The sequence below is a fragment of the Saccostrea echinata genome, unplaced genomic scaffold, assembly GCF_033153115.1.
Source record: "Saccostrea echinata isolate AGI-Se365-2 ecotype Australia unplaced genomic scaffold, CSIRO_AGI_Sech_v1 ptg000081l, whole genome shotgun sequence".
Classification (NCBI taxonomy): domain Eukaryota; kingdom Metazoa; phylum Mollusca; class Bivalvia; order Ostreida; family Ostreidae; genus Saccostrea; species Saccostrea echinata.
The window spans coordinates 2557501-2570288 of NW_026889830.1; the positions used below are offsets into that span (position 1 = coordinate 2557501).

At 33.0% G+C, this 12788-nt stretch overlaps 1 protein-coding gene across 1 annotated transcript in view; it reads left to right on the forward strand.

Annotated features, from left to right (window-relative positions):
• LOC133176710 (E3 ubiquitin-protein ligase UHRF1-like) overlaps window positions 1-9463 on the forward strand; it is a 26690-nt gene extending 17227 nt beyond the window's left edge. Inside the window, exons 9-17 of the mRNA XM_061311783.1 lie at window positions 1336-1443; window positions 2390-2494; window positions 2630-2736; window positions 3747-3906; window positions 4108-4245; window positions 4919-5018; window positions 5230-5375; window positions 7126-7224; window positions 8164-9463. Of these exons, the coding sequence (XP_061167767.1) occupies window positions 1336-1443; window positions 2390-2494; window positions 2630-2736; window positions 3747-3906; window positions 4108-4245; window positions 4919-5018; window positions 5230-5375; window positions 7126-7224; window positions 8164-8313 (1113 nt within the window). The 3' untranslated portion in view covers window positions 8314-9463. The remainder of the gene's footprint in view (window positions 1-1335; window positions 1444-2389; window positions 2495-2629; window positions 2737-3746; window positions 3907-4107; window positions 4246-4918; window positions 5019-5229; window positions 5376-7125; window positions 7225-8163) is intronic.
• The last annotated feature ends 3325 nt before the right edge of the window (window positions 9464-12788 follow it).

The following is a 12788-nucleotide window of genomic DNA, read 5'->3' on the forward strand; positions in this document are numbered from 1 at the left end:
GGGGAGTGGTCTTGGTAGTAGTACTGGTGTTATTTACCTGGAGAGCCCCAATACTCAACATGTCAAAAATCCCTATACACGTTGCATTACACAGGAAGTCAGTCTTTGGTAATCACGGTCAACATTACGCATTTCGTGTCTAATTTTGAGCAAAAAAAAAAAAAAAAAAACTTTAATATAAAATTTATTAAATAAGTATGAATATTGAAATAAAAAAGTCCCAATGTATTTATTTTTTCTCCCGGTGCCAACAATGTTGTCCAAAATATTCAGCATTTCCCAAGGTCCGTGTTCACAGATTTGTATTGTTTGTAAGATTTTAATTAAGATCTATCACTATTCGTATTCATATATATGCAAAGATAAAGCATATGATAAAGGAATCTTTCGTAATTCATGACGTTAATGCTAAATATTTTTCCTATACATTTTATTTTATTTTGTCATGATTTTAATTGGCGGGTTTCGCATTGAGTTTCTGTGCACCTAAATGCAGGGTCGACAGGGGCATTACGATGATTACTAAAATCTCAGCAAAGGTTGAAGAAGGGGCTCGGAAGAATTATTGGTCTTAGCTGCTACGGGAACTTCGTTCCTCTCCGGATCCAAGTCCCAGGCAGTAATTGAAAAAGATCGAGCCACTAGTTTTTCTTCAAAAAAGAGTTACTTTTATTTTGGACATGGACATCATATCGCTTTTAAAAAGTGCCAAACAGCAGTGGAGATTGAAAAAAAAAAAAATGAAGTCAAGGTTTAATTCTCTACTCTTAATTATTTCAATAAAATGACCAACCATACAATATAACAGCGACTTGATTTTTTTTTAACCCTCAGTGTATATACAAAGCGACTTTTCACGCGGTACATGAAAGTGTTTGACGCGTGACCAGGCGATCATTTTCAAAACCTGCAAATTCAGATTATCAGGTAGCACGGGTAGCTGGTCTGTCAATCAAATCAGTAGCTATTGTTTTTTCTATGATTGACAGGCGGTATATTATTGATCTTGAATCAGGTAGATTTTGGGGGCGTTAACGTAAAATTGGGTGTTTAACAGTGCATCATACAGCAAATAGTGTAAATCCATTGTTCCATGGGAGTAATGAGCTAAGCCATGGAGTTTCAGGAGCTCAGTTATACATGTAAAAAATTATCTTTAAAGTTGTTCTTCTCATGAACGAAAAGTTTGTCAAAATTACTGGACAGTTCCTCCAGAAGAGTAGATCTAAATTTAATTCAGGACACTTGGTTTGATATATGGGTAGAATGAAAGTTCACAACTCTGTTTTAGTGTTGTTGCCACCTTTTTTTTTAACAACGATTTCTTCTTTTCAGGGAATGGCATGTGTTGGAAGACAAAAAGTATGCAATGTGGTCCCTCCAAATCATTTTGGTCCCATCCCTGGTGTGGAAGTAGGAACCATGTGGAAATTCAGGGTTCAAGTATGTAGCATCTCATTCATTCTTACATCTGTATTTGTTTTATGTAATGTATTGTTCAATACACTTCAAGGGAGAAAGAGTGAAAAGCATTGAAATGTGTAATGGGACCCAGGTCTTGGTTCTAGAGGTCAAGGACTATGACAGATCAGAAGTTAGAGAGATCAAGAGTAAATTTGTTGAATTCTATAAGGGAAAAAAAAAAAAAAAGAACCAGGGTTTCACTTCAAGAGATCAAGAAAATTTGAGAGATTGAAATTTGAGTTTTCAATAAACAGTTTTTTTTCCTGTTTAAAATGTAGACAAATTTCTTGGAAACATTGGCATTCACAGATTCGGAGCAAATTCGAAGAGGCAGTATAAAAGAGAACATCTCGAGTCTGATATATTTTTGGATTACTTCCGATCTTGACTAAGTGGGAATATTTAATGTATAGAACAAATGTAGCTGCTATAATCTCTTTACATTAAATAATACATTTGTATGTCATTTGTGGTGTAAAAATTTAATGACAAGTTTATTAAATTAGTTTCTTGAGATTATATAAAAAAAAAATTAAAAACCACTACCAAAAATTTCATAATAAATGAATTGCTTCCTTCCCAGGTCCCCTTGTATGAAACAAATTCTAAGCTAGGTCCCCTTGTATGAAACAAATAAATTCTAAGCTTGGTCCTTTTGTAAAGAAAAAAAAATTCTGTGGGTGGTACCCCTGAAACTTTTGGAGTCCATGAGTAGGGTAGATTTGTTTTACTGGGATAGCCCTTTTCTGTTTTCCTTGCTTTTGCAGAAATAATTCTGGAGGGAAATTTTCAGTGAAAAAAAATTGGAAAAATTACTCTTGAAGTTTTCCATTTTGCATTATTTGGTGATCTAAATGTCTAAAAGAGAACATTAGAAGAAGAATATGTTGAAATCTTTTTGCTATTTGTATTTACTTCATTGTAGGTAAGTGAAGCAGGTGTTCACAGACCACATGTGGCTGGCATCCATGGCCGTGATGGGGAGGGTGCTTATTCTATTGTGCTCTCAGGAGGTTATGAAGATGACAAGGTACCTTTTAATAGGATTCAATTGATTGGAAATTGTAATACAGAAAATAATGTTTTCACAACTGTGTTCAACATTCTCTGCTGAATATTAACTATATTTTTATGGTTTGATGGTGAAAATGTATTTTTCTTTTAGGACAATGGTGATGAATTTTATTACACAGGAAGTGGAGGTAGAGATTTATCAGGGAACAAGAGAACAGCTGAACAGTCCTGTGATCAAAAATTAACCAGAATGAACCGGTATTTACATCGTACATTATGTCCTTTTGAAGAATTTTGCTTATTAATAACTTTTCATCTAGGGATTGTATTAGAATTATGCAAAAAAATCTTCACTCAAGTACAGTAAACATCTTTTATAACGTATCTCAGGGGACTGTGATAAATCCTACATTATAACTGGATAACTGGTGTACGTTATAAACGGAGACCGGAAGTACACAGTACACCTTTACCGTAAGCACTTTCCAAACCGCTAGTGTCTTATTGATATTTTAAAGTATGTATAGTATGTAAATAAATGATTTACGGGTATACTTAAGTGCTGTACAATCTTGATGATTGTCAGATCATATAAAAAGTCCGTAATGTTTGTCTGTTTGGCCTGACGACATTTATTTACAAAAGTCTCCAGAGTTGCCAGAGTCGTGAAAACTTCGGACTTATGCCCTTTGATCGTCTGGGTAGATGGTATGCACGTGTCAGGCATGACCTCGTCGTCCTCGCTGTCTACTGATATTGAATCAATGTATTTTTCTTTCACAAGTTTAATTATATCATTTTCGGTTATATTGCTATTTACTGACTCAGAGATGAATTTTTATTCAAACAATTTTGAGTACATCTACTTGATGAACTTTATTCAAACAATTTATTATAAATATGTACATCTACCTGAAACAACAAAGAAACCTCGTTAGAAAAACACCCATACGGAGAAGCTATAAAGTCAACAAACCGTGACTAATCCGCAGTTATTGCTCTGAAAAGATGTGAAACCATGTGTCAGAATACATTATAAGAGGTGTAATTATGTAACGGGACCAAATTTCTAATACTTTATAAGCGATACTACGTTATATACAAATACGTTGTAAGTGGTGTTTTTTCCAATGAAATATATAGACATGTTGCTGGGACTACGGAATGGCTACTTTACATCCGGAGATACTTTATAACCGAGTACGTTATAAAAGAAGTTTACTGTATGTAGTATGTCCAAAAATTTGAAAATTCTTCAACATTTACAGAGCTTTGGCCAAGAATTGTAATGAACCTATCAATGAGAAAGGAGCAGAGGCAAAAGACTGGAAAGGAGGAAAACCACTGAGGGTCGTTCGTAATTGTAAGGGGAGGAAGCATTCAGACTATGCCCCAGAAGAAGGCAACAGATATGATGGCATATACAAGGTCAGCAGAAACTTGTATTTTATCTGAACTAGTTTATGGAGGTTATATTGGAATCAAATTGTCTCATCCATTGAAATGCTTGGATGCTTAATTCTGGTTGAACATGTGCAACTTTGAGAGCAAGAGCAGATTAGGCTTAGATAAATTCCATGAATAAAGACAAATCTATGCAGAAGAATAAAATTTAAATGTGTAACACAGGTAGTGAAGTACTGGCCAGAGAAAGGAAAGTCGGGGTTTCTGGTTTGGAGGTACCTGATGAGACGGGATGATCCAACTCCTGCTCCCTGGACTAAAGCTGGGGCCAAGCGGATCAAGGAATTAGGGCTAGAAATGCAGGTGAGCAAGCTGAAGACTTCAATGAAATATATGGTAGTTTACTGTATGGATTGTCATTGTACTGTTACAAAGAGTACAAATATTCATGATGCATGTCTTGATACTCAGGATTAGATTCCCTGTACTGAAATATGGAAAACTTCAGAATTGACTTAAGACTTTGTACACATACCTTAGGGTTGTGGTGATGCAGGTTGTGACTTTTGATCAGTTTGAATTCTTTGTTACTCTTTCTGGATAGCATTCTCAAAAATTTATGCAACTTTAAATATGGCACACTTTTCTACATCCTGTGTGTAATTTTGTCGCCTAAATATTTAGTCTGAGAAAAGCATTTTTTTTTTTTTACTTTGTGTAAATCTGTACATTTCAGTATCCAGATGGTTATTTGTAAATCTGTACATTTCAGTATCCAGATGGTTATTTGTAAATCTACATTTCAGTATCCAGATGGTTATTACTTTGTGTAAATCTGTACATTTCAGTATCCAGATGGTTATTTGTGTAAATCTGTACATTTCAGTATCCAGATGGTTATTTGTAAATCTGTACATTTCAGTGTCCAGATGGTTATTACTTTGTGTAAATCTGTACATTTCAGTATCCAGATGGTTATTTGTTAATTTGTACATTTCAGTATCCAGATGGTTATATGTAAATCTGTACATTTCAGTATCCAGATGGTTATCTTGAATCTCAAGCCAAGAAAGAGGAGGAAAATAAAGAAAAGGAAAAACCTGCAAAGAAAGGAAAGAGGAAAAGGAAAGACTCAGGTAAAAGAAAAACATATGTATCTACCAACAATTAAAAATATTCTTCAGAATATTTTGAACTGGCTGCTAGTAATGAAACAAGTCAAGTGCCTTGAAATAAATATATATGTTTAAAAAAAGAGTTGCATTATTTTGTTTGCAGCTTGAACTCATTTTTGAAGTTTCGCTTTGTAATCATGATTGTACTTTGAGTTCATTTTGTTTTTTGCAGACTCTTCTCCAAGTGGATCCCCAGAGAAGAAGCAGAAGGTAGCAGCATACAAGATTGATGCTGAGCAGAAGAAAAGGATTTCACAGGACGACGTCAACAAGAAGCTATGGGACGAGGCAGTGGAACATGCTTCAGAAGGGGGACAGGTATCTTATATTGAAAGATAAGATGTGTGTAAAATTGACATATTCTGTATTTAGAAGTAGGGGTGTTGCCATTTAATATTTTTAGCTCACCTGAGCTAAAAGCTCAAGTGAGCTTTTCTGATCACATTTTGTCTGTAGTCCGTCTGTAAACTTTTCACATTTTCGACTTCTTCTCCAGAACCATTGGGCCAATTTCAACCAAACTTGCCACAAAGCATCCTTGGGTGAAGGGGGTTCAAGTTTGTTCAAATGAAGGGCCATGCCCACTTTCAAGGGGAGATAATTAAGAATTAATAGCATCTTTTAAAAATCTTCTTCTCAAGAACCACAAGGCCAGGAAAAATGAAACTCATGTGGAAGCATCCTCAGGTAGTGTAGATTCAAGTTTGTTCAAATCATGACCCCCGGGGGTAGGGTGGGGCCACAATGGAGGATCAAAGTTTTACATAGAAATATATAGGAAAAATCTTTAAAAATCTTCTTCTCAAGAACAGCAAAGCCCTGATTGGTCATATTTATATAGAAGCATCCTCAGGCAGTGAAGATTCAAATTTGTACAAATCATGACCCCTAGGGGTAGGGTGGGGCCACAATGGAGGATCAAAGTTTTACATAGAAATATATAGGAAAGATCTTTAAAATTCTTCTTTTTAAGAACAGCAAAACCCTGATTGGTCGTATTTATATGTAAGCGTCATCTGGTAGTGTAGATTCATATCTGTTCTGAACCCTGGGGGTAGGGTGGGGCCACAATGGAGGATCAAAGTTTTACATATAAATATATAGGAAAAATCTTTAAAAATCTTTTACTCAGGAATAGCAAAGCCCTGATTGCAGGGTTAGAAACTCCCTAAAATTACAACTCGCAAATAATTGCGAGTACCAAGAAAGTGAACTCGCAATTTCGTAAAACTACTCGCAATTTTCATATAAAGTTAAATTTATATAAATTAAATACATGTAACATAAGGAAAAAGTAACTACTGTACAATGCACAAAATACAACTACAGTGTGATTTTTAGTTAAATTACTGAATTTAAATCAAAAGCAATTTATTCTGTCATATTATATATTTTTGATAGTTTCAATGCAAAAAAAAATCAACTCGCAACTTTTTGCGAGTTACCTAATTTTTAACTCGCAATTTGGGAATTCTAACTCGCGTTTTGCTATTTGTATATAGTGAATTTCGAACCCTGCATTGGTCATATTTATATGGAAGCATCCTCGGGTAGTGTAGATTCAAGTTTGTTAAAATCATGACCCCCGGGGGGATCGAAAGTTTTCATAAGATCATATAGGAAAAAATTTCTTCTCAAGAACAGAAAAGCTATGTTTGGTCATTTTGATATGGAAGAATCTTCAGGTAGTGTAGATTCAAGTTTGTTCAAATGATGACCCCTGGGATAGGGAGGAGCCATAATGGGGGATCAAATTTTTACAAAGGAATATATAGGAAATTTTTTTTTTTAAAATCTTCTGAAGTACAACAAAGCCATTTGTTATATTGACATGGAAGCATCATCAAGTAGTTTAAAATTCAAGCCCCCCCCCCCCCCCCCACATAATCTTTTCAATACTGTGCTTTTGCCTAGCCAATGTGCTCAGGTGAGCGATGTGGCCCATGGGCCTTGTTATAAAACTTATGGAAAAAATTAGCATGTGTAGTATGTATGGTACAGTGTTTACTTTTGTACAATACTGGTAAGTTTACTCTGTTTTTGATGCACTTGTGTGCTTTTATTCTAGAAATTCCTGCAAAAAGTTGAAGAGCTCTTTACTTGTATTTGTTGTCAAGAGATTGTCTTCAAACCAGTTACAACAGAATGCAGTCATAATGTTTGCAAGGTAATGTACAAGCATTCCTCATTTTCATAGACCCCCCCCAAAAATTTCAGGGATTTATCAGTACCTTCTCAGGGGCCGAAATTCAGCCCCATTCCCTATTGAAAATGAGTTCAATTTTTCCCAGTTTGGCAGTATTTTTTCCCAATTGGTGAACAATGCTTTTATATTTAGTTATTTTGGAAAAAACTCAGTAAAATTGTCATATTGTCTGTAATTTTCCTCTATTTATCTCATTTAGCAAAACTACAGTCATAACACGTTTAAAAACACTGTTAGTAAACATCGCCGACTTTTATTCCGAATTTCCTCCGTTTTTCTGCAAATGGTGAAACAATGTATTGTGTAATAATATGTAAATTTATTAAGTTATTTCCACCTATTCAATTGATCTAAGAGTGAATGGTAAGAACTGTAGGCATATATTAATTATTTCAGATAGAAAAATATATTTTCAATGCATTTTTACATATCAAAAGGGGACTTTGAGAAAATGTGTACTTAGTGTGATTTTTTGCAGGAGGTTTATAATCTCCAGAAACAGATTTTAATCACCTAAATTGGAATCTAATACACACATGTTCTACCCTAAGTTGTGTAAATACTTAATACTCATTGAAGTCAAATTTAGTTAAAATTATTAGTCTATTATTGATAATTATAATTGGTCTTGTATATGATGAAGTTGGATCATATTTAATTGTCTGTTTGGTTACCCAAAATTAGAGTTCATGCTGAAATGTTAAATTAATTACACCTGAATACATGAAGTTAGCAAGATCTTTTAATTTTTCCCAATTTCAGCAAATAGCCTATATTTTCCCAATTCCCTAAAAATGGCATTTCCCAAAAAAGGCTGATAAATCCCTGAATTTAATAAAAGACAGTTTTCCTTTGAAATATGATGATTAATAATAATATGCTTAAACTGTTTCCTTCCAGTCCTGTATAATGAGATCATTCAAGGCAGAAGTGTACTGCTGTCCATTGTGCCGCACTGATCTAGGAAAAGATTTCAAAATGCCTGTCAACGGCACACTGCAAGACATCCTAAAAAAATTCTTCCCTGGATATGAAAGTGGCAGAACATGAATAAAAAAAATAGCTCATCTCAGAAAGTAGATAATAAAATAAGTTTCTGACAACACTGATGTGTAAATAATTATTATTTCTTCAACTTTGAATTGAGTTCTGTCTATTGGTTAAAGTTTCATAGTGTACAATTCAATATGTTTCTATTTATTGTCATATGTTAAAGATAAATGAAACACATGTACTAGCTTAATCATGACAGTGTGAAAGAGATTTTTAAATTGTGCTCAATGAACACCAACATTCCAGTATACTTAAATCCTTGTCCATTTGAAACCTTTATAGATGCTAGTTATCCCTTTGTAAATAGAGGATGTATTATTGCATGTTAAATTGACTAAATATACATATATCCAATATGTTCATCATACCTTTATTTACTTTTTGTTGTGTATTCAGATTGATTATTTTTATTTCTTATAAATTTTTATTTTGACTCAGGATCAGAATACATAGAAGGACAAGCTATTTTAAAACTGTGTTGTCATGAGTGATTGTACAAATCTCTATGAAAATAAGTTTTTGCACATAAATTTTGCTGTCAGTCATAAATGAAGAATACTTCTCAGGTTTGGTCACATTTCCATATATTGTACAGATTTTACTAGTCACTCAGTAATAAAAAATGCATATCAGTTACAACAAATTTACCAAGGTATATGTGCATGTTTTTTTCTGCAAGTATGGATTTTTTTTTTTTTTTTGTAAGTGTGTCTGAATAGAACTTGAAAAGCTTGTGTAGAATGTTTTTATGCTGATGTGTAATTAAAAGTTTTAAGAGCATACATTTCTTACGCTATTGAGATATTTATATTTATATGTTTACTTCATGTACACGTTTGTATAACTGTGTCGATGTTTTATTCAATGCATGTACCTAATGAAATACACCAAGTGTAGAATGTTAGTTATTGTCAGGGAAGTGTAACATTTAGTATGTTTGATTATAATAAGGTCATGCATAAAAAGTCAGAATATGATCCTAGAAACTTAACATCATGGTAGCTCAACTGCAGCAAAAACTTTCTTTTTATAAATGTAAATATATTTTGTTTCAATAGTCTATGTAGAATCAATTAGTCAATAAAATAACTTTTCACATTATTGCATCTGACAATTAATGGAATAAATATTTTCAGCTGTGAAAGTCTATTTTATTTAGTTTTTTTCTTTTGTTTATATTATGTTGTTTAAGCCAAAACTATGGTACATTCTGTGAGGGAAAGATCTGACAGTTCAGTAGGGCAGAGATCAGTTCTTTCTCTCAGAGAATGTACAGTTTGAGGATTAAATCCCACATAAAACATGATCTGCATTATGTTAAGAACATATGCAAAGTAGTTTTAACTTAATGAGTTCCAATAATTGAAGGACCTTGGTGTCTGATAATGCTGAACACCCCCTCTGAATCAAATTTTTAGGAAATACCAGTTAATAGGGATGGGTATTACCAAAACTTTTGTGTCACAATACATCATGATTCTCCTCCTAAATATAAAGATAGTATGATTATCTTGTATGCAATTTTTACTCTGATTTAATGAATTTCCAATATGCTGTAAAATCATAACTTCACTTTTTCATTCATATTTATACAAGAATAAAGCATGTTAGGATGCCATTGAACAAAGAAATGAATTATTTCTAAATTTTATATACCAAATACCAGTATTTTAGTCTCCATATCGGATACAAATCATGCAATAAAACATAATGATATACTGATAAAATCACACATCCCTACCAGCTAAAACTAATTTAAAAAAAAAAAAAAACCAAAGGATTTTCTTCATTTGATACCTGTTCAAAACTTGGTGATGTTATGCTCATTTTTTGTGTTGAGAACATCTAATGGTGCTATGATTTGAAATCAAGAATAAGAAAATTATCACTTGGGAAGGTTACTTTGTGAAGTAAATGTATGCTGCATATTATAAGATTAGATAGTAACAGGTAAACTTGTTTAAAGTCATGATGTTTGCTATAAGCAGTTGTCATCGTAATGTACTCTGTCAGGTTAAGCTATTTTTAAACAAGTAAAACCAGTTTCTTTTGTGCCTTTACTACACATAATAATTTAGAAAGGCTATAAAACTAGAGAATCATCAATTTTGTGTTCAGTCTCTGTAATAAGCCATATAACCTTGTCTTCCTCTGATTGTTACTCATCATAATTTATCGTCCAAATACTAAGATTGTTCCAAGTGAAAGGAGATGGGCGAACATAACGTGCAGAAAGCCTATAGCTTCAGATATATAAAAATCATGTTCAGTTTCTGAATTTAGTATTTAGAGTAAAGTTCTCATTATTGAAATTTTGATAAACAAAACTTTTCTGAGGAAAATTTTCTCGGCAAAATTTATTCTTTTATTGAAAAATTTGTGGGGTTCGAACCCTAGCAATAAAAATTCTGAGTATCATTTTCTTTCGAGACTAGCACGCTAACCACTAGACTACACAAGTCCTGACGAATAGTGGCATTTAAATCATGTTTGTGATATGACCCTTGACTTAATGGACTTCAAGTATTTCTCGAAAAGATACGGATGTTATGCATAAAAGTATATTTTTAAGGTATAGTGGGTCATTGCTCCATATTTTTGGTAACCAAAAAATGTATGTTTTTATGCAAACTTTGAGGATTAACTTTCCAAAAGGTGGAGCGAAGACCCACTCATATCGAAAAACAGTGTAATTATAGTACGAGAAAATGACTCTGTTTGCCCGCTTTGGTGTGTGTCTAATATTTCACAGGCAAATAATTTCAACCTTTGAGGGATTTTTGCAAATTGTAGAGATTTTACATAAAGTATATTTTAATGTTAGACGAAATATCAAGGAAAATTTTGATATAATTGAAATTTAATTTTTCATCTTCATGTTTGTCACACTATAGGCTTATCGCTCGTCATGTTCACCCATCTCCTTTTGGTTCTGGAGAATGAGAATTGCTATAAAACCAAATTTCAGTCTAGAAAGCTGTCTTTCAGATACTTTTCAGATAAATCTGAAGACAAAATGTTTCCAGTCAATACAGGTATGTAGAACTCATGGAAAAATTTCTTTAAATCAGATTTGATAGCTTATTTAAGGAAACAGGCTTATTAAAAATTTGAAGCCAAGTGCAAATTGGTCTTCAACCTTTTCGTAAAGTGCCTCTGGATTAGGGTGAAATTCCTTTAAAGCATGACAATAAGCCTTTCAAATTCTGATGTAATGTGCAGTAGTGCAAAATCATCAATTAGGGGAATTTCATTGTCAGTGATGTTTTACGTGTAACCTTCATTAAAATCAAAAATTTGGTTTTGTTTGATGTGTATTTTTTTTCTCTTGTTTTCTGTTTATCTGGTACAATCTAATAAGTTGAAAATGAATGTCCAGTAAGTTAAATAATGGACAGATTATTGAAACAAATGGGTAACTTAAAGTTTACAAGGACTTTCTGCTATATAACAACTAAATATAACAGACATCATTCACCACTGATTGTGGAATATTAGCCCCTTCCACATCATTTATGATTACTTTAAAATTACTAAAAAATTATTTTCTGAACATTTTATTGAATGAAGATGAATACAATGTACATTTTAACAACATTTTAAAACAAGGGGAAAAAAAGAGCAATACTTCAACACAGAAAATTAACAAGCAATAAACTGAATTCCAGTCCAGATTGTCTCAAACCACCATAAACCGACAAAGGGGCATGTGGTCAGCATTACAAAATCCAATGATCTTCAGATTCTGATGTAAAATTCTTTGAATTAAAAAAGATTAGTTTAGTGAATCTGATTTTTTATCACCAAGTAGGAAGATAGGCAGGCAAAGGTACCAATTAATTACAAGTACCGCAAACTTTTGTTTGGTGACCAACAGACAAAAAAATCCACACAAAAAAAAGGAGTTGACATCAGTTAAAATCATTGGAAAATATTTCTGCACTTTTAATATATATATATATATATATATATATATATATATATATATATATATATATGAGTAAATCAATGAGGTAAATAATATTTTAGGAAGTACATATGTTGATGCATCCCCGTGCAAATGCATGTAGAGATACATTATATAAATAGTGCACGTTTTTGAGGGTAACAGTTGAAATTGACACCCCAAGGAAAACCATTGTCAACCGACGCGTCAGCGGAGGTTGACAATGGTTTTCCGAGGGGTGTCAATTTCAACTGTTACCCTCAAAAACGTGCACTATTTATTTTATTATACTGAATGTCTTATTGATTTCGGATGTCATAAAAAAAATTCGGAGATCGTCGTTAAGTTCACGATTAGAAAGCTTTCAAACTCCCCGCTTCTATTTTTCTCAATAAGAAAGCTTCAGAAAAGATTTACCAACCTCTCTATTGTTTGTTTGCTACTCAGAAAGTCCTTTATCATCTAAAGTTTGCACTCGCAAGGATGTTTCGTCTGTCGTTTGTTGTTTTCAAGTAAGCTACATCGG